General features: G+C 40.2%; 1 protein-coding gene across 3 annotated transcripts in view; it reads right to left on the bottom strand.

Moving 5' to 3' along the window:
• Nucleotides 1–1,430: 1,430 nt before the first annotated feature.
• Nucleotides 1,431–16,292, bottom strand: part of SFMBT1 (Scm like with four mbt domains 1) — a 157,799-nt gene continuing 142,937 nt past the window's right edge. For all 3 annotated transcript variants that reach the window (XM_047776728.1, XM_047776720.1, XM_047776738.1), the window contains 8 exons: nt 16,013–16,077; nt 13,437–13,576; nt 12,123–12,232; nt 10,728–10,903; nt 5,488–5,666; nt 5,066–5,311; nt 3,319–3,447; nt 1,431–2,097 (listed from right to left, as the gene is read on the bottom strand). In XM_047776728.1, coding sequence (XP_047632684.1) covers nt 1,957–2,097; nt 3,319–3,447; nt 5,066–5,311; nt 5,488–5,666; nt 10,728–10,903; nt 12,123–12,232; nt 13,437–13,576; nt 16,013–16,077 — 1,186 coding nt within the window. In that variant the 3' untranslated portion in view covers nt 1,431–1,956. The remainder of the gene's footprint in view (nt 2,098–3,318; nt 3,448–5,065; nt 5,312–5,487; nt 5,667–10,727; nt 10,904–12,122; nt 12,233–13,436; nt 13,577–16,012; nt 16,078–16,292) is intronic.

Below are 16,292 nucleotides of genomic sequence, written 5' to 3' on the forward strand. Positions count from 1 at the left end.
AAGGTGGTTCATAAACTATCCAATGAAGAGAAGATTCAGATTACAGAATGTTTGTCAAGGTCCATAAAAACAGGTAGAGGAAGGGAGTTCCCGTCGTGGCACATCGGAAACGAACCAACTAGGAGCCGTGAGGTTGTAGGTTCGATTCCTGGCCTTGCTCAGTGGGTTAAGGATCTGATGTTGCCATGAGCTAGTGTAGCCCGGTGGCCACAGCTTCCATTAGACCCCTAGCCTGGGAACCTCCATATGTCTCGGGTGAGGCCCTAAAAAGACAAAAAACAAAACAAAAAAACAGGTGGGAGGGGAGAAAAGGAAAAAAAAATCACAATCAATTTAAATTGTAATAAATAACCTTATAATTGTATAGTTGTTGAAAATTTACCCAGTTTGTAATTTTAAAACATTTTCAAATCTTGAAGAGGAATGATTAGGTTATAAATTTGGAGGTGAATAGGATAATTTTAAAAAACAACACTCAGCAAAGCAAACCATTTAAAGGAAGCAATCTATGTATGTATCTTTCCTCATTCCTCTTGGCTGGAACAGTGCAGCAAAAGCTATTATTCTACAATAGCTAGCAGCGCAATCATAAGTGAAAATTTGCCTGTAGATTAATGTCAACTTGAGTTGAGTCAAAAGAAACACCTAAAAAGAAAATCAAGTTGTTGAGTGGGAGTTGGACTGTAGAATACATTCAATTTGAAGGTTTAACTAAAGAAAAGTGTGAAGGTGACTAGGCAAAGATGTTTCCGGAATCCTTAACCACCTCTTGATTTTTGTCCCGCCAATGAGGACACACTGTTAAAGAAACATGAAGCTCTGCATCACTCCCCAAAACATGTTCTCTCTGCTCTGCTTCTACACAGTCTGCCTGGAGACATTGAGAAAAGGGAAATGGGCCTTACTGTGGGGTCCAGGGGACACCTACTGACTTTTATCCAAAGTGAGGACTTTCAAAATGAAATTTTCGTCAGAAAAACAACTGTAGAGAAAAGTAAACACAAAATAAAAGCCACTGAAGTCCCTTTGAGAACCGAGGAGAGAGCAATGCAACTGAAATACCAATAGTCTTTGAGATAATACTTGAAATAGTAGCCCAACCTGGGTCAAGATAGAAAACAATGACATAGATTTCTTAAATCAGATCATTTAAGGAAATGGTTGGTGTAAGTGCCACACAATGTTTCTAAGAAAGCAAACAGTTTTTCCCCTCCAATTTCTGTCATAGTTTTAGTGTTCATGTAGCTTCCAAATAGCATCATACAAAAAACACACACACACACACACAAAACAAAAAACAAAACCCCTCATACATGGACATGGCTATAAGCTCAATTATCAACAGAGGTAGTAAACAAAGGAACTCCTAAGAATAGATTTTAAAATGGATCAAAGTGTGACTGTACATTCAAAACCCCAGAGCCACATAATCATCCCCAAAATGAACTTTTTTAATTTAAAAAAGCTTAAAAACACAATGACAATGAAGCACTGATGTGCCTCAGGCACAGTCCAATCAGTGCTGACTTAAAGCTATGTCCTCTCTTTCCAAGAAAAGAGAAAGCAGAGAACAAAGTTCAATCTACAATGGGAAGGAACAGAAAGGACAAAAGGAAAACCAAAAGGGTGCTTCCCAGCAGCCTAGATTATTCTTCTTCAGGTTATACCAGTGGAAATACTTATTCTTCTTACATGAGTCTTTTCTTCACAACTTTTATTGTTTAAAAACTGCAATTTGCTGAACAAGAGATGACCACACTTTCACTGGCATTAGAGCCACTTCTGTGCAGTTTTTGCTTCCTCTGTGTGGATCCTCCTTCCCTGAAAGTGCAAAGAGAGCAAGCCGACACCTGCAAGGCCCAGAGCCCCAGGACTATTTCAGCTCCACTTCTATAGCAGGGCAAAGGATTTGCTGCATTTGTGCTTCAAAGATACAGCTTACTTTGGTTGTCCTTCTCAGTTGGCAAACTGTTCATAAAAAGCAAACTTGATCCTCTCTATGTGATGGCAAAGTTTGATGGCAGGGCCCAATTTTAAGTCCATGCACTCTTGAACGGTGGGAAGGGTAAGGAGCAACAGGGCCTGCCCATCAATTTCCTGTTAAAGCATAAAATACAAATTATCTGTGATGTGCACATAAGTGGCAGCTCGACCGTGACAGCCCTGGTTCACTCTGCTTTGTCAAAATCAGAGTCCCTGTGCTTTTTTCTATCATTAGTTTTTCTCTTTAAGTAAGTATCACACATTTCCTTCCAAATGCCTCTCATAGACCTCCATACTAATGAATCTTCAGAACTAATAGTAAAAGTTTTACCAAGCATAATGGATTCTTATGCAGAAATTCAGTAAACTAACTAGTCTTGGAACTGGCAACTAAATGTACCAAAGGAAACATCTTTTTAGAGGATTCTTTCTCAATCTGAAAGGAAATATTACCTATAAACTTCAATGTTTTCCAACTCTAACATTCATAAAAATCTGAAAAGCTTTTTAAAGATGTTCAGTTTTTTTGTTTGTTTTTCTTTTTTAGCCACACCTGAGGCATTCGGAAGTTCCCAAGTCAGGGACTGAATCTGAGCTTCACCTGCAACCTACACCATAGTTGTGGCAACACCGGATCCTTAACCTACTTCGCCACGGGCGGAAACTACAAAGATATTCAGCTTTGACTCTCCTCAATTATCTAAAAGAAAATCTATTTCAATATTTAAAGCCACAGACTTTTTTTTTGTCTATTTCTTGGGCCACTCCCTCGGCATATGGAGGTTCCCAGGCTAGGGGTCAAATTGGAGCTGTAGCTGCCGGCCTACACCAGAACCACAGCAACGCGGGATCCGAGCCACGTCTGCAACCTACACCACAGCTCACGGCAACGCCAGATCGTTAACCCACTGAGCTAGGGCAGGGACCGAACCCGCCACCTCATGGTTCCTAGTTGGATTCGTTAACCACTGTGCCACGACAGGAACTCCCACAGACTATTTCTGTTAGAGCCTAACACATTACATATGTTAATTATTTTTTAAAAAAAACAAGCAAATCGTTATTTTGGAAAAGCAGAGGACAATTAAGTACAGCATGCTTGAGTTTAAGCCATCTAAAGTGGCATGGAAACAAAGTCTTAGGAAAAATGAGAATGCAATGATAATCTGCTTCAACTATGGAGGAAGTCAGATAAATAACACATTTCTACTCCTAAAAACGGAAGCAACTTTTCCTTTTGGATAGAAATATTTTTTCCTAAGACTTGTAAATAAATTGCAATTACATCCATAGTCCTTTGCTAGAGGACTACAAATTCAAAATCTCTGTGATTACCTGGTCTAGGAATATTCTTGCTAATGGAGCACAGTCAGTGGATCTGATGAACCGCACAACATCTGCCACACTCCACTTCAGGGGGTTAGTGTCCAGGTGAAGTCTTTCAGCAACTTCAATCCTTATTTCCTTCATTTGCCACAAGAGAAGCAAACCAAATGGTGTGAGAGCTATTTCATTCTAAGAAAGTCTCTACATAAAGTTATAACCCTTTAAGGCAGGATCTAGAGTGGTTTTAGGATGTGATTTCTCCCAGCAAAGATGGCAGAAGTCCATACACAAAAGGTACTCAGGAAATGTTTGTCTTATACAGTAAGAAATATCAATGGACAAATATTTATCTCTAAGTTTTGAGACAAGTACTTTGGACAATTTAACAGAGAAAAACAGTTTATAAATCTCCCATTTGTTCTTTGGTCTATTTAAGCTCACTCTCTGGTAGGGTAAAGAAGTGAATGGAATGGTATTTCCAATGAGAGAAGGCTTAACTAAATTATCAGGAGAAATCATTTACCACTTCTGTTCACAGAATATATTTAAAAGTAGTCCAGTTTTAAATCACTAACTTAAATGCCATTCTTACAATAAGTATATATGTTACCCAATATACATATATGAATATACCAAACAAAAATGTTTTAGCCAGAACCAAAAGTAGAATTTATTTCTACAAAACTGTATTATAAAAAATATCAAAAAGGCAGTTTTCCCTAAACTAATTGACAGGCAACCAATGAAACTTTTTTTTTTTTTACTTAAAACAAGCAGCAATTCTTTTTTTTTTTTGGTCTTTTTGCCATTTCTTGGGCTGCTCCTGCGGCATGTGAAGTTCCCAGGCCAGGGGTCCAATTGCAGCTGTAGCCACAGGCCTACGCTGCAGCCACAGCAACGCGGGATCTGAGCTGCGTCTGCAAACTCCACCACAGCTCACGGCAACACTGAATCTTTAACCCACTGAGCAAGGCCAGGGATAGAAGCCACAACCTCGTGGTTCCTAGTCAGATTCGTTAACCACTGAGCCAGGATGGGAACTCCAAAAGCAGCCATTCTGAGAGAGACTTTCCTTCATAGTGAAACACAAGTTAATTACTAAATTTGGAATCTTTTTTTTTTTTTTTTAATGGCCTTGCCAGCAGCATATGTAAGTTCTCAGGCCAGGGACCGAATCCAAAAGGCACCTGAGACCTACTCCACAGCTGTGGCAATGCCAGCTCCTTATTTAACCCACTGGGCGGGGCCAGGGATTGAACCTGTGCCCCTGCAGCAAGTTGAATCACTGTAGTCTGATTTTCTTTTTTTGAATTTTTTTAAATTTTTTGTCTTTTTGCTATTTCTTGGGCCACTTCCGTGGCATATGGAGGTTCCCAGGCTAGGGGTCCAATCGGAGCTGTAGCCACCGGCCCACGCCAGAGCCACAGCAACGCGGGATCCGAGCCGTGTCTGCAACCTACACCACAGCTCTCGGCAACGCCAGATCGTTAACCCACTGAGCAAGGGCAGGGACCGAACCCGCCACCTCATGGTTCCTAGTTGGATTCGTTAACCTCTGCGCCACGATGGGAACTCCCTATAGTCTGATTTTCAACCTGCTTCGCCACAGCAGAACTCCTGGAATCTTTTAAAAAGAGACCAAGAAATTCAACGGAAGCCTATACTGAAATAAGTGTAATGCCAACATCATTAAGAATTAGCTTCAGGGGAATTGTCAAGAGAGAAAAAAACAGCCACTGTAGTTTTAAATGCGTACCTTTGGTGAAGGAGGTTTATTCTCATCATCAGAAAATGAAAAAGTGCGCAGCTCTCTTTTTCTTCTCTGTCTATCTGGAGGAATCGATGTGGATATCTCACTTTGGGTGGGAGAGGAGGAGCATGACTTTTTTTCTGACATTTCTGATTCTTCCTGGAGTTCATCCTGCTGCTCAGATGTACTGCCCTCACTTAGGGAATCATCGTCCCCTTCATCTGGGTCATCCTCATCTTCACCCCCACTCCCCTAGAGAACAAGGAAAGAAGTTTCAAGGACAAACTCATTCCTGAGCCACAAAACCATCTTCCAGGGGCCAGAGATCTGAATGAGAAAGACCTGCAGGTATTGTTTCTGTCTGCATTGTAACGCAGGGATCTCTGGGCATCTAGATTTTACAGGTACATACATCACAGATGTCATACCTGTGGAGAGCCTGCTGGGGTATTATCAACAGATGTAGAGGAGCGTTTCTTCTTATGAACAAAAACATTTTTCCGCCTCTTTCTCCTTTTACTGGCTTTTTTCAGTGCACATGCTAAGTTACTATGCCCACCAGGTGGCCTCCCAATTCTTTTATTTTTCTTCTTTCCATAGTAGTGTGCTAATGTGAATGACAAAAAGAAATGAAGTAGTTTCATTATTTTCATGCACCTCAAACCACAAGAGATTCCATTAGCATAGCACAAAATGAGTATACTATTTGATTCAGGTTTAAATTCCATACAATGGAATAATATGAACTGCATACATTCTTTTTTTTCTTTTTTATAGCTGCACCCACTGTATATGAAAGTTCCTGGGCCAGGGACTGAATCCAAGCTGCAGGTATGACCCACACAGCAGCTGTGACAACACTGGATCCTTTAATCCACTGTGCAGGGCCAGGGATCAAACCCGGACTTCCGCAGCAACCCGAGCCACAACAGTTGGACTCTTAAACCACTGCACCACAGTAGGAACTCCTTAACTGTTGACATTCTAAATGTACAGTTTGACTAGTAACTGACAAATGCATAAACCTGAAAAATCCTTCCCCTATCAAGATACAGAACATTTCCACCAACCTAGAAAGTTCCCAGGGTCACTTCCTAGGCAGTCTCCCTCACCAGAAGTAATCATTATTCTAATTTCCATCACTATGGACTAGTTCCGCCTCATCTAAGGAATCATTCACTAAATCCTTTTTCCAACAAAGCTTCTTTCACTCAGTATAATGATTTTGAGTTTTATCTATGCTGTTATATGATGAATACTTCATTACTTCACATTGATGAATAGCATCCCACTGCATGAATATACTGGTTTATCTACTCCTGTTGATGGGCACCTGGGCTGTTTCCAAGTTTTGGCTATTATTAAGTTGCAAAGGACATTCTTCTACAAGGCTTTCATTGGACATATTCGTTTTCCTTGGGTAAACTTCTAGGAATGTAACTGCTGGATCATACAGCAAACATATGATTACCTTTAAAGAAACTGTCAAAAGTTTTCCAAAAGAGTTATATAATTTTATACTCCAGCAATGCACAAGAGATCTAGCTACTCTGTACACGTCTGCCAACATGTGGGATGGTCAGTCTTTTTCATTTTAGCCAATCTAGTGGATATGTAGTAATTTCTCACCGTAGTTTAAATCTGCATTTGCCTGATTACTAAAGCTATTGAGCACATTTTCATGTGCTTTATCAACCAGTTGCATATCTTTTTTGGTGAAGTATCTAGTCAAGTCTTTCATTCATTTTTAAAAATGGTTTTCCCTGTTTGTTTATTTTTTGAGATATAATTCACATAATGTAAAATGCATCACTTGAAAGTACACCTATTTGGTGGTCTTTAGACAAAGACTATGAATGAGTACACTGTTGTACAACTATCACCACTATCTAATTTCAGATCATTTTGTTTTTCTTTTTGATTTTTTTTTTCTTTTTTGGCCGCCCTGTGGTGTAAAGAGTTCCAGCCAGGGATCAGATCCGAGCCACAACTGTGACCTATGCCACAGCTGTGGCAATGCCAGATCCTTTAATCCACTGTGCCAGGCCAAGGATTAAACCTGCATCCTTGGTGCTGCAGAGACTCCCCCAATCCCATCACACCACAGTGGGAATTCCTAATTACTTATTTATTTATTTATTTTGGTCTTTTTTTTGCTATTTCTTGGGCCACTTCCGAGGCATATGGAGGTTCCCAGGCTAGGGGTCTAATTGGAGCCATAGCCACCAGCCTACGCCAGAGCCACAGCAACGTGGGATCTGAGCCACGTCTGCAACCTACACCACAGCTCACGGCAACGCCAGATGGTTAACCCACTGAGCAAGGGCAGGGACTGAACCCGCAACCTCATGGTTCCTAGTTGGATTCATTAACCACTGCGCCATGACGGGAACTCCTACTTATTTTTTAATTAAGGTAGAATTCACAAAACACACAATTAAACATTTTAAAATGCACAATTTAGTGGTATTAGTATATTCACAATGTTGTACAATTACCAGCATTCTCTAGTTTCAAAAATTCTTTTTTTTTATTGTGTTGTAAGTGTTAACATTCTGGAGAGAAGTTGCAGTTTTTTTTGTTTTTTTTTTTCTTTTGTGTTTTTAGGGCCGCACCCACAGCATACGGAGGTTCCCAGCCTAGGGATCTAATTGGAGCTACAGCTGCCAGCCTACGCCACAGCCACAGCAATGCCAGGTCCAAGCCGCATCTGCGACCTACACCACAGTTCACGACACAGCCAGATCCTTAACCCACTGAGCAAGGCCAGGGATGAACCCACAACCTCACGGTTCCTACTCAGATTCGTTTCCGCTGCACCACGACGGGAATTCTGAAAAGTTATTTTGTTGGATATAGGTATTAAGAATATTTTCTCATTCATACCCACCCAGGGATACCAAAACACACACAAAAAGACTATTTTCTCCAAGACTATGGCTTGTCTTTTCCTTTTTATAAACAGTACTATTGAAAGAGCCAAAGTTTTAATTTTGGTGATAAATTAGTCTTTCCTTCAGGTTAGTGAATTCCGTGTCCTGTCTAAGCAATCTTTGCCTAGCTCAAGATCGTGAGGGTACCTTTCTGGTTTTCTTCTAGACACTTTATAGCTTTAGCTTTTACATGAGGTCTATGATATACCTTGAATTAATTTTTAACTATGGTGAAGTAGGAGCCAGGAGGTTTTGATTTTGCTTTTTTCAATGTCGGTATTCAGGAGTTCCCATCGTGGCACATTGATAACGAATCTGACTAGTATCCATGACGTCGCAGGTTCAAACCCTGGCCTCACTCAGTGGGTTAAGGATCCAGCGTTGCTGTGAGCTGTGCAGTAGGTTGTAGACACGGCTCAGATCTGGTTGTGGCTGTGGCTGTGGCCGTGGCGTAGGCCAGCAGCTATAGCTCCAACTGGACCCCTAGCCTGAGAACCTCCATATGTTGCAAGGGCAGCCCTAAAAAGACCAAAAAAAAAAAAATACAATCTGGGTATTCAGTTTTACCTGTGCCATCTGTTGTGAGAAATTCCTTTCCCATTAAATTTTTTTGTCACTTTTGTTGAAAATCCTTTAACTATGTACATCTGTCTCTACTTCTAGACCTTTGTTCTGTCCTAAGATTCTATTTGACTATTCTTTCATCAATATCCTACTCTTAATTATTCAAGCTTTCTGGTAAAACTTGAAGTCTGATGGAGTAAGGTCCTCCAACTTTATTCTTCTTTTTTAGGACATTTTGACTATTCTAGATCCTTTGTATTTTCATATAGATTTTAGAATGTAAAGACACTTCCAAAAAGGAAGCATATATAGTTTAGTTCTGAGTTATACATTAAAGTAATACCAAAATATAATGTAATTTTTTGCAGAAAAAAAATACTAAATGATGTAAACCCATATAACATCACTCAAGTTACTAACTGGGAAAAATTATAAAGTCTCTCTCCTAGGAGTTCCCTGGTGGCCTATTGGCTAAGGATTTGGCATCATCATGGCTGTGGCCTGTGTTTGATTCTTGGCTGAAGAATTTATGCATACCAATAGGCATGGCCAAAAAGAAAGGCTCTTTCCTAAAATCTAGGCTAATTTCAATTACATCACATGACAAATAAATTCAGATGAAAAGCGTAATAAAATCTACGTAACTCCAAAGGCTCAAAGCGGTGCTTATAAGAATAGTATATTTCACTTGGCTACTAAGCATTTCAATTTACTAAACTAAGTGTTGAATCTGACATAATAATAATTATAAGCTAAGACAAACCCTGCTCTTAAGGAGTTTACAATCCAATGAGTATAAGTAGAAACTAGAAGGTTAGACTCTTATATGACGTTGTGATTCAAATACTGATTAGAAATCTCATCACGCTAAATGTGGACCTTGGATGAGCACCATCACCAGCACCTGGGAGTTGCTGGAAATGCAGACACTAGGCCCCAGATACCCACAGGCCCAATGAATCAGAACCTCCAATTTTAATAAAATCCTCAGGGGATCTGCATGCATGATAAAGTCTAAGAGGCACAGAATTAGAGATCCCTAAAAGAAGTCTTCGAGTTTAACAAGGTAAAATCCTCCTCTGTATTAATTCTCCCAAATGACATCAGGGCTTGGAGGATTTAAAGAAAAATATGATCAAAATTTTCTTTGGGTAACAATGCCCCGACAAGACCCCAAATTAAAAATGACTTTTTTTTCTTGTTCTTTTTGTAGCTTCACAGAGAGAAGATAAGCAGAGAGAGGCAGTAGGTGTTATTACGACATGCCCAGAGCACTCTTACCCTGATATCTGCATAGCTGGCTCTCTTGCTCCCTTCAGGGTACTGTATCACCTGTCAGGAAGACTTCCTTGGCCACCTTATGAACAGCATCCCAGCTCCTAGCTTTTCTCACTCTCCTACTCTGCTTATTTTGCTTCATTTTTTTCCCATGGCACTTCCACTTGTTCACTCATTATCTGTTTTCCACATTTAAATATAAACTCAATGAGGACAGGAACTTTTTTTCTTTACTACTTATCCCAGTGCTAGAACAGTGGCAGAATACAATGGATATGTAAAAAACATTTACAGATTGTATAAATGAATTACATATCCTATTAGATGTGATAGCTAATTTATATACATCCTATATATAAAAGTTGGCAAACTAGGGCCTATAGGCCAAATACGGCCCATGGCCTGTTTTGGTATAGCCCACAAGCTAAAAAGGTTTTTTATATATTTTTTAAAGACACAGTACAAATAGCTTTTACTTTTATTTACTGATTGATTGATTTTTGATTTTTAGGGCTGTACTCGTGGCATATGAATGTTCCCAGGCTAGGGGGTGGAATTGGAGCTATAGCTGTCAGCTTACACCACAGCTCATGGCAATGCCGGATCCCTGACCCACTGGATGAGGCCGAGGATAAAACCCTCACCCTCATGAATACTAGTCAGATTGATTTTTGCTGTGCCACAACAGGAACTCTGGTTTTTACATTTTTAAAAGTATTCTTTAAAGAAAAAATGAAAATAAAACAAAAAAGAATATGGAAAAGAGATCACATGACCCATACCATAAAATATTATCTGGCCCTTTATCCAAAAAGTCTGTGTAACACTGCTACATCTGAATGTCTACAAAATAAAAACTTTCCAGGATATAAGGTATAATCAACATGACTCACTATATTTAGTCTTTGTAAGTACAGAGCAGTTCTCAGAACACTTATCCAGAACCATCCGTGGACCAAAGAGATTAGGACAGCACTCCAGTTTGATACAGGTTTGTCGGCAGAATTCAGTCACCCGATCTGCTGTTTTCACTATCTCAACAGTAGCTCGATAACTTTTTCCTTTGTATCTGCCAACAGAAGATACCAGATAGCAAGTTTACTGGGCTAGTGATTACACAGAGAAAAATCAAATATCTTAAAAAATTTGATGGCCACACTTGCGGAATATGGAAGTTCTCAAGCTAGGGGTCGAAACAGAGCTGCAGCTGCTGGCCTACATCACAGTCACAGCAATGTAGGATCAGAGCCGTGTCTGCAACCTACACCACAGCTTACAGCAAAGCCGGATCCTTAACCCACTGGGCAAGGCCAGGGATCGAACCCATTTCCATATCCTCATGGATACTAGTTGGATTCTTAACCTGCTGAGCCACAGTGAGAACTCCTTGAGAAATATTTTTGCTTCTTAGAATATTCTATGTCCCTTACTGTTTGAGGACTCAGAAAACAATAAGGAATTTATATTGTAGTTAAATCAAATTTATAATTTAGTATGCTATGACAATGAAAAGCTGAGGTTTTTTTGTTTTCTTTTTTGGCTGCACCCACAGCATGCAGATATTCCCAGGCCAGGGATCAAACCCACACCATAGCAGCAACCCAAGCCACTGCAAGTGACAATGCCAGATCCTCCTTAATCCACTATGCTACCAAACAACTCCAAAAGCTGAGTTGTTTTTTTTTTTGTTTTTCTTTTTAGGGCCACACCTGCGGCATATGGAGGTTCCCAGGCTAGGGGTTGAATTGGAGTTATAGCTGCTGACCTCAGCCACAGCAACACCAGATCCAAGCTGCATCTGTGACCTACATCACAGCTCACGGCAACACTGGATCCTTAACCCACTGAGCGAGGCCAGGGATCAAACCTGCATCCTCATGGATAACTAGTAGGTTCATTTCCACTTAACCGTGATGGGAACTCCTGAGTTTTTTAAATTAGCAAAAATCCATCCAAGACAAGATTGGGTCAGAAAACAAGAGTAAATGTTTATAAATTTTCACAGTAAGATGCAAAGGTAATTTTACGGCTCTTAACTCTAATAACAAAAAAAACTGTTCCTGCATTTTGTCTTTTAAATTCCATATTTCTTATAACTCATTTATTCTGTATTTTATAAAAGTATTGGCCCGCAATAGGATGGAAACTTAAAAAACAAATCTGTTCCCTTACCACAAACAGTTTAAGAGGCACTACCCCAAGGGAACATAAGCATCCTAATACTATCCATGGAAGAACTGATTCTGTGACCTGTTAAGGACAGACAAACATCAGAGGAGCCTACTCACTTGGCCTTTAGGACTTCCCCACATCCATGCCACACAGAGTCTTTGTCCAGCTGCAGCTCCCGAAGGACACGACTGGGTTTATAGGCTGCATTGATAAGTAAAGTGAGGACCTGCACTCCATTTTTAAAGCAGAAATACGGATTGGGAAGAAGAAAAGTAGACCATTAGAACCTTGCTATCCACCAGAATGTCACCTAGGCATTAACTATAGCCATATATAAATATATATAGATAGATAGATTTTTTTTTTTTTGGCTTTTTAGGGCCACACTCATGGCATATGGAGGTTCCCAGGCTAGATAAGTCTAATCAGAACTACGGCTGCTGGCCTACACCACAGCCACAGCAACACAGGATCCGAGCCGTGTCTGCGACCTATACCACAGCTCATGGCAATGCCAGATCCTTAACCCACTGAGCGAGGCCAGGGATTGAACCCTCAACCTCGTGGTTCCTAGTTGGATTCGCTCCTGGTGCACCACAATGGGAACTCTTAATTTTACTCATATGAATTAACAAATATTAACAAAATAATAATACTGAAGATATGACAGCTGACTAAAGTTGTAAATAAGACAGTAATGAGACACTCTGAAATATTGTAAATATTATGGTCTAAAAGAAATAGATACCATAAATTAAAAAGTTACTCTAAGAGTTCCCACTGTGGCGCAATGAGCTCAGTGGTGTCTCCATAGCATCGGGACACAGGTTTGATCTCTGGCTCAGCACAGTGGGTTAAAGGATCTAGTGTAGATCACAACTGTGACTTGGATCTGATCCCTGGCTGGCCCAGGAACTCTATAGGCCATGGGTGGCCAAAAAAGAAAAGAAAAAAAAAAAGTTACTCTTGTACATAATTCCAAATCCTTTCCCCAGCCTTGTCACCCTAAGAGCTAAAAAATTCAATAGCCTCCTGTCTGTTACCTACAGTTTGGCACCCCAGCTGGGCAGCTCCGCAAGTCCAGCAGATGTGCATGTAGCTCTAGCGTGGTCCCAGGTTAAGGCTGCCCAGCCTCTCAGGCTTAGACTACTCTCACATTCACTCCTGCTGCATGGCCCTCATGAGGACTCTGACAGAACACCTTTCTACAGTGACAGATGTGAACCTGCTACATGAAGAACACTTAGGTGAATGTCCTCTAGATGGCAGAAATAATTACATGTCCAATTCAATGTCCGATACATGAGAAAAGTAAGACACTTTTGACAAAACCTAGAGTTGTCAATCTATAGCACACTGATATTGTATGAATGAATCTATGAGACTTTTGTGAAATTTCCGAGTTTTTTTACACTAGACAAGAACTTTACCTCTCTGAGGACCAGGACACAGTTCCCAGGTCCCACACATTGAGGCAGCTCAGCAATTCTTCCTTTGTTAAGATATGGCCCTGAGAAGCAACGATGGTTGAAGTATATCTTTGGACAGCAATATTTTCCATTAACCATAACTGAGAAATGAAAAGAAACAAATATTTAGAACAGAATGATTTTCTACTCTATGTTTCCAAAGTTGGATGACTAGGGAAAAAACAAGCATATCAATCATTACATAACATTCCGAATTACTTATGTTGAAGCTTAACATTGTCTGACCATGAAGTACCTATTACAACAAATCTATTACAGAGCTCACACTCTGCTGAAATCAAACAATACCCTGAATTACTGCACATTAATTCCCGGCTAATGTAACATTGTTCCAGAGCTTCTATCACTACAGAAAGTGAGGATTTACTTCAAGAATTCATGATAATTCCTAAAGACCAACTATTCAATAATCTATTTTGGAATATTCCTAGAAAGTGATACTGAATATTATTCAGAACTGCAATTTGTCCCCTTAAAACCACCAAACTACTATGTTGGCAACCTTTGATGATGTGGGAGCCCTTTTATCCATGGGATTCCTCAGAGGGCCAAAAGTATGCTGTGACCATATCTTTAAATTCTTCAGGTGGTGTGGGGTATATAACAAGGCCTGGAGACCCCTCTCTTTAACTACTTTTCTGTGTGAATACTATACTCAAACAAAATTTTTTTAAAATCTCATATGAGTATTTGGCAATTCAACTACTAAATAGAAAAAAAATTCAAAGACACTAAAACATCTTCATTTTCATATAAAGCAAAGAGAAGCTCTTCTGATGGGTACTGCCCTGTTAATCCAAAGGAAATGTGTGTACACTGCCCACTACTGATAGGATCCTGAAGGACACAGCATTTACTCTCTAATAAAGAACCCAGTCTCAGCACAGTGGTCAGCATATCAGCACCCACTTCTCCATCTGAACTCTGCCACCCAGATCCCCTCTGGGGAGTTTCCCTGCTGCTGGGAATGCTGGCAGTTTACAGCTCTCAGCTGAAAGTCTATCCTGGAATTGCCCTCAGTCCAGAACTGCCCCTCAGTAGGAGAGAGCTACCTTGCACAAGGTCCCACCCTTTGTGAGGTAGGGAGGGAGTAGCAGCCCACCTCCAATAACTGATGAATGAGGGAGTAAAAGGGTGTGGCCACCAAAGGGCTACTAGGGAGGACCCTGAGCAGCCATACCAGCTCCAAAGCTCCCTGTGGGACTGGAAGAGACTTTGCCACACTACGTTATGGCTGAACTTCTCCCTCTGCACAGCGCTGTGTCCTTGACCCTTCTCAGGAGGGAAGCACTCCCCAATGAAACTCCTGCATGCAAATATCAGAGTCTCAGGCTCTGTTTCCAAAGTACCTTGACCTATGACAAAACCCAAACCAAAAATATTTTAGCTATCATGAGATACTGATATATTAATTCTGTAGTTTTAGTAGACATTACAATGGCCAGTAATACATCAAAAATATGGAGTCACAAAGCCCTGATATTCTATGCATAAATGATGTAATGAAAAGGCAGTGGGTAGAAAAGACAACTTGAGAAAAACTTGAGTTTCATTTCTTTTTTTTTTTTTTCGTCTTTTTGCCATTTCTTGGGCCGCTCCCGAGGCATACGGGAGGTTCCCAGGCTAGGGGTCGAATCGGAGCTGTAGCCACCAGCCTACGCCAGAACCACAGCAATTCGGGATCCCAGCCGCGTCTGCAACCTACACCACAGCTCACAGCAACGCTGGATCATTAACCCCCGGAGCAAGGGCAGGGATCGAACCCGCAACCTCATGGTTCCTAGTCGGATTCGCTGACCACGGCGCCACGACGGGAACTCTCTGAGTTTCATTTCAAACCCTTCTAGTATAATGTGTGTAACCTCTCTGAGCTTTGGTTTCTTTTCTTTTCTAGCTTATTAATACCACCTGGATGCCTAATTTGCACTAAAATACACACAGCCAAGATGCTAAACATTATACTACATGCAAAGGGGAGTCAAGAGGAGTTCCAAGGAGTCCTGGATAAAAGGCTTAGGACTTCAGCAAGAATCCTTGTCTCATCCATCAGGCATTGCCTCTGGGACAATCTGTTTTTTTCAGTATTTAATTTTTAATATTTGTGTATATATATATATATAAGTTTATATACACATAAGGTGTGTATACCATAAAAAGGTTTTAAAGAAGAATAAATATCCACCTCTCAATCACTCAGCTTAGAAAACAGCATAATATGGAAAGCTTCAGGTTCTTCATTTATACACATGGATGGTAACTCAAGGACCTCCGGAGACTTTAACGCTGACAAGTGATCAGTAAATAATAACTAAAATATTACAAAAGAATAGAAATACCAGCCTAAAGATAAGCATTAAACTAAATACATCATAGACAATTGTAACTTTTCAAAATCACAATTAAGAGACTCCTCTATGAAGCTACTCCCATAAATCAAATGTATTGTTTATTTTTAGACTTAGTCCATTAAAAGAAACCAAAGGTCATCTTTTCTATAAGATTGCATGCACTTATACCTGAGTCTGTGGAATTCAGCTCCTGATTCTTCAGACCCTCATGGACAGCCCTTGAGGATGGTATTCTGGGTCAAGAAAACATAAGATAATGAGATAATCCTTAAAGTCAGTAAAATGTGAGGATTAGTTTTCTTTAAATCTAAGAAGAAAGCAAATGTGGCAAACTGCAAAATCTATAGCAAAAGGTGCTTCTTTGATCCTACTTTTTAAAAAACAGCAACTGTTTTTAAAACTATGTACATGTTCTAGGGGGAAAACAGTCTGTAGACAGTGCTGCGAT

Source organism: Phacochoerus africanus, chromosome 1 (genome assembly GCF_016906955.1).
Source record: "Phacochoerus africanus isolate WHEZ1 chromosome 1, ROS_Pafr_v1, whole genome shotgun sequence".
Classification (NCBI taxonomy): Eukaryota; Metazoa; Chordata; class Mammalia; order Artiodactyla; family Suidae; genus Phacochoerus; species Phacochoerus africanus.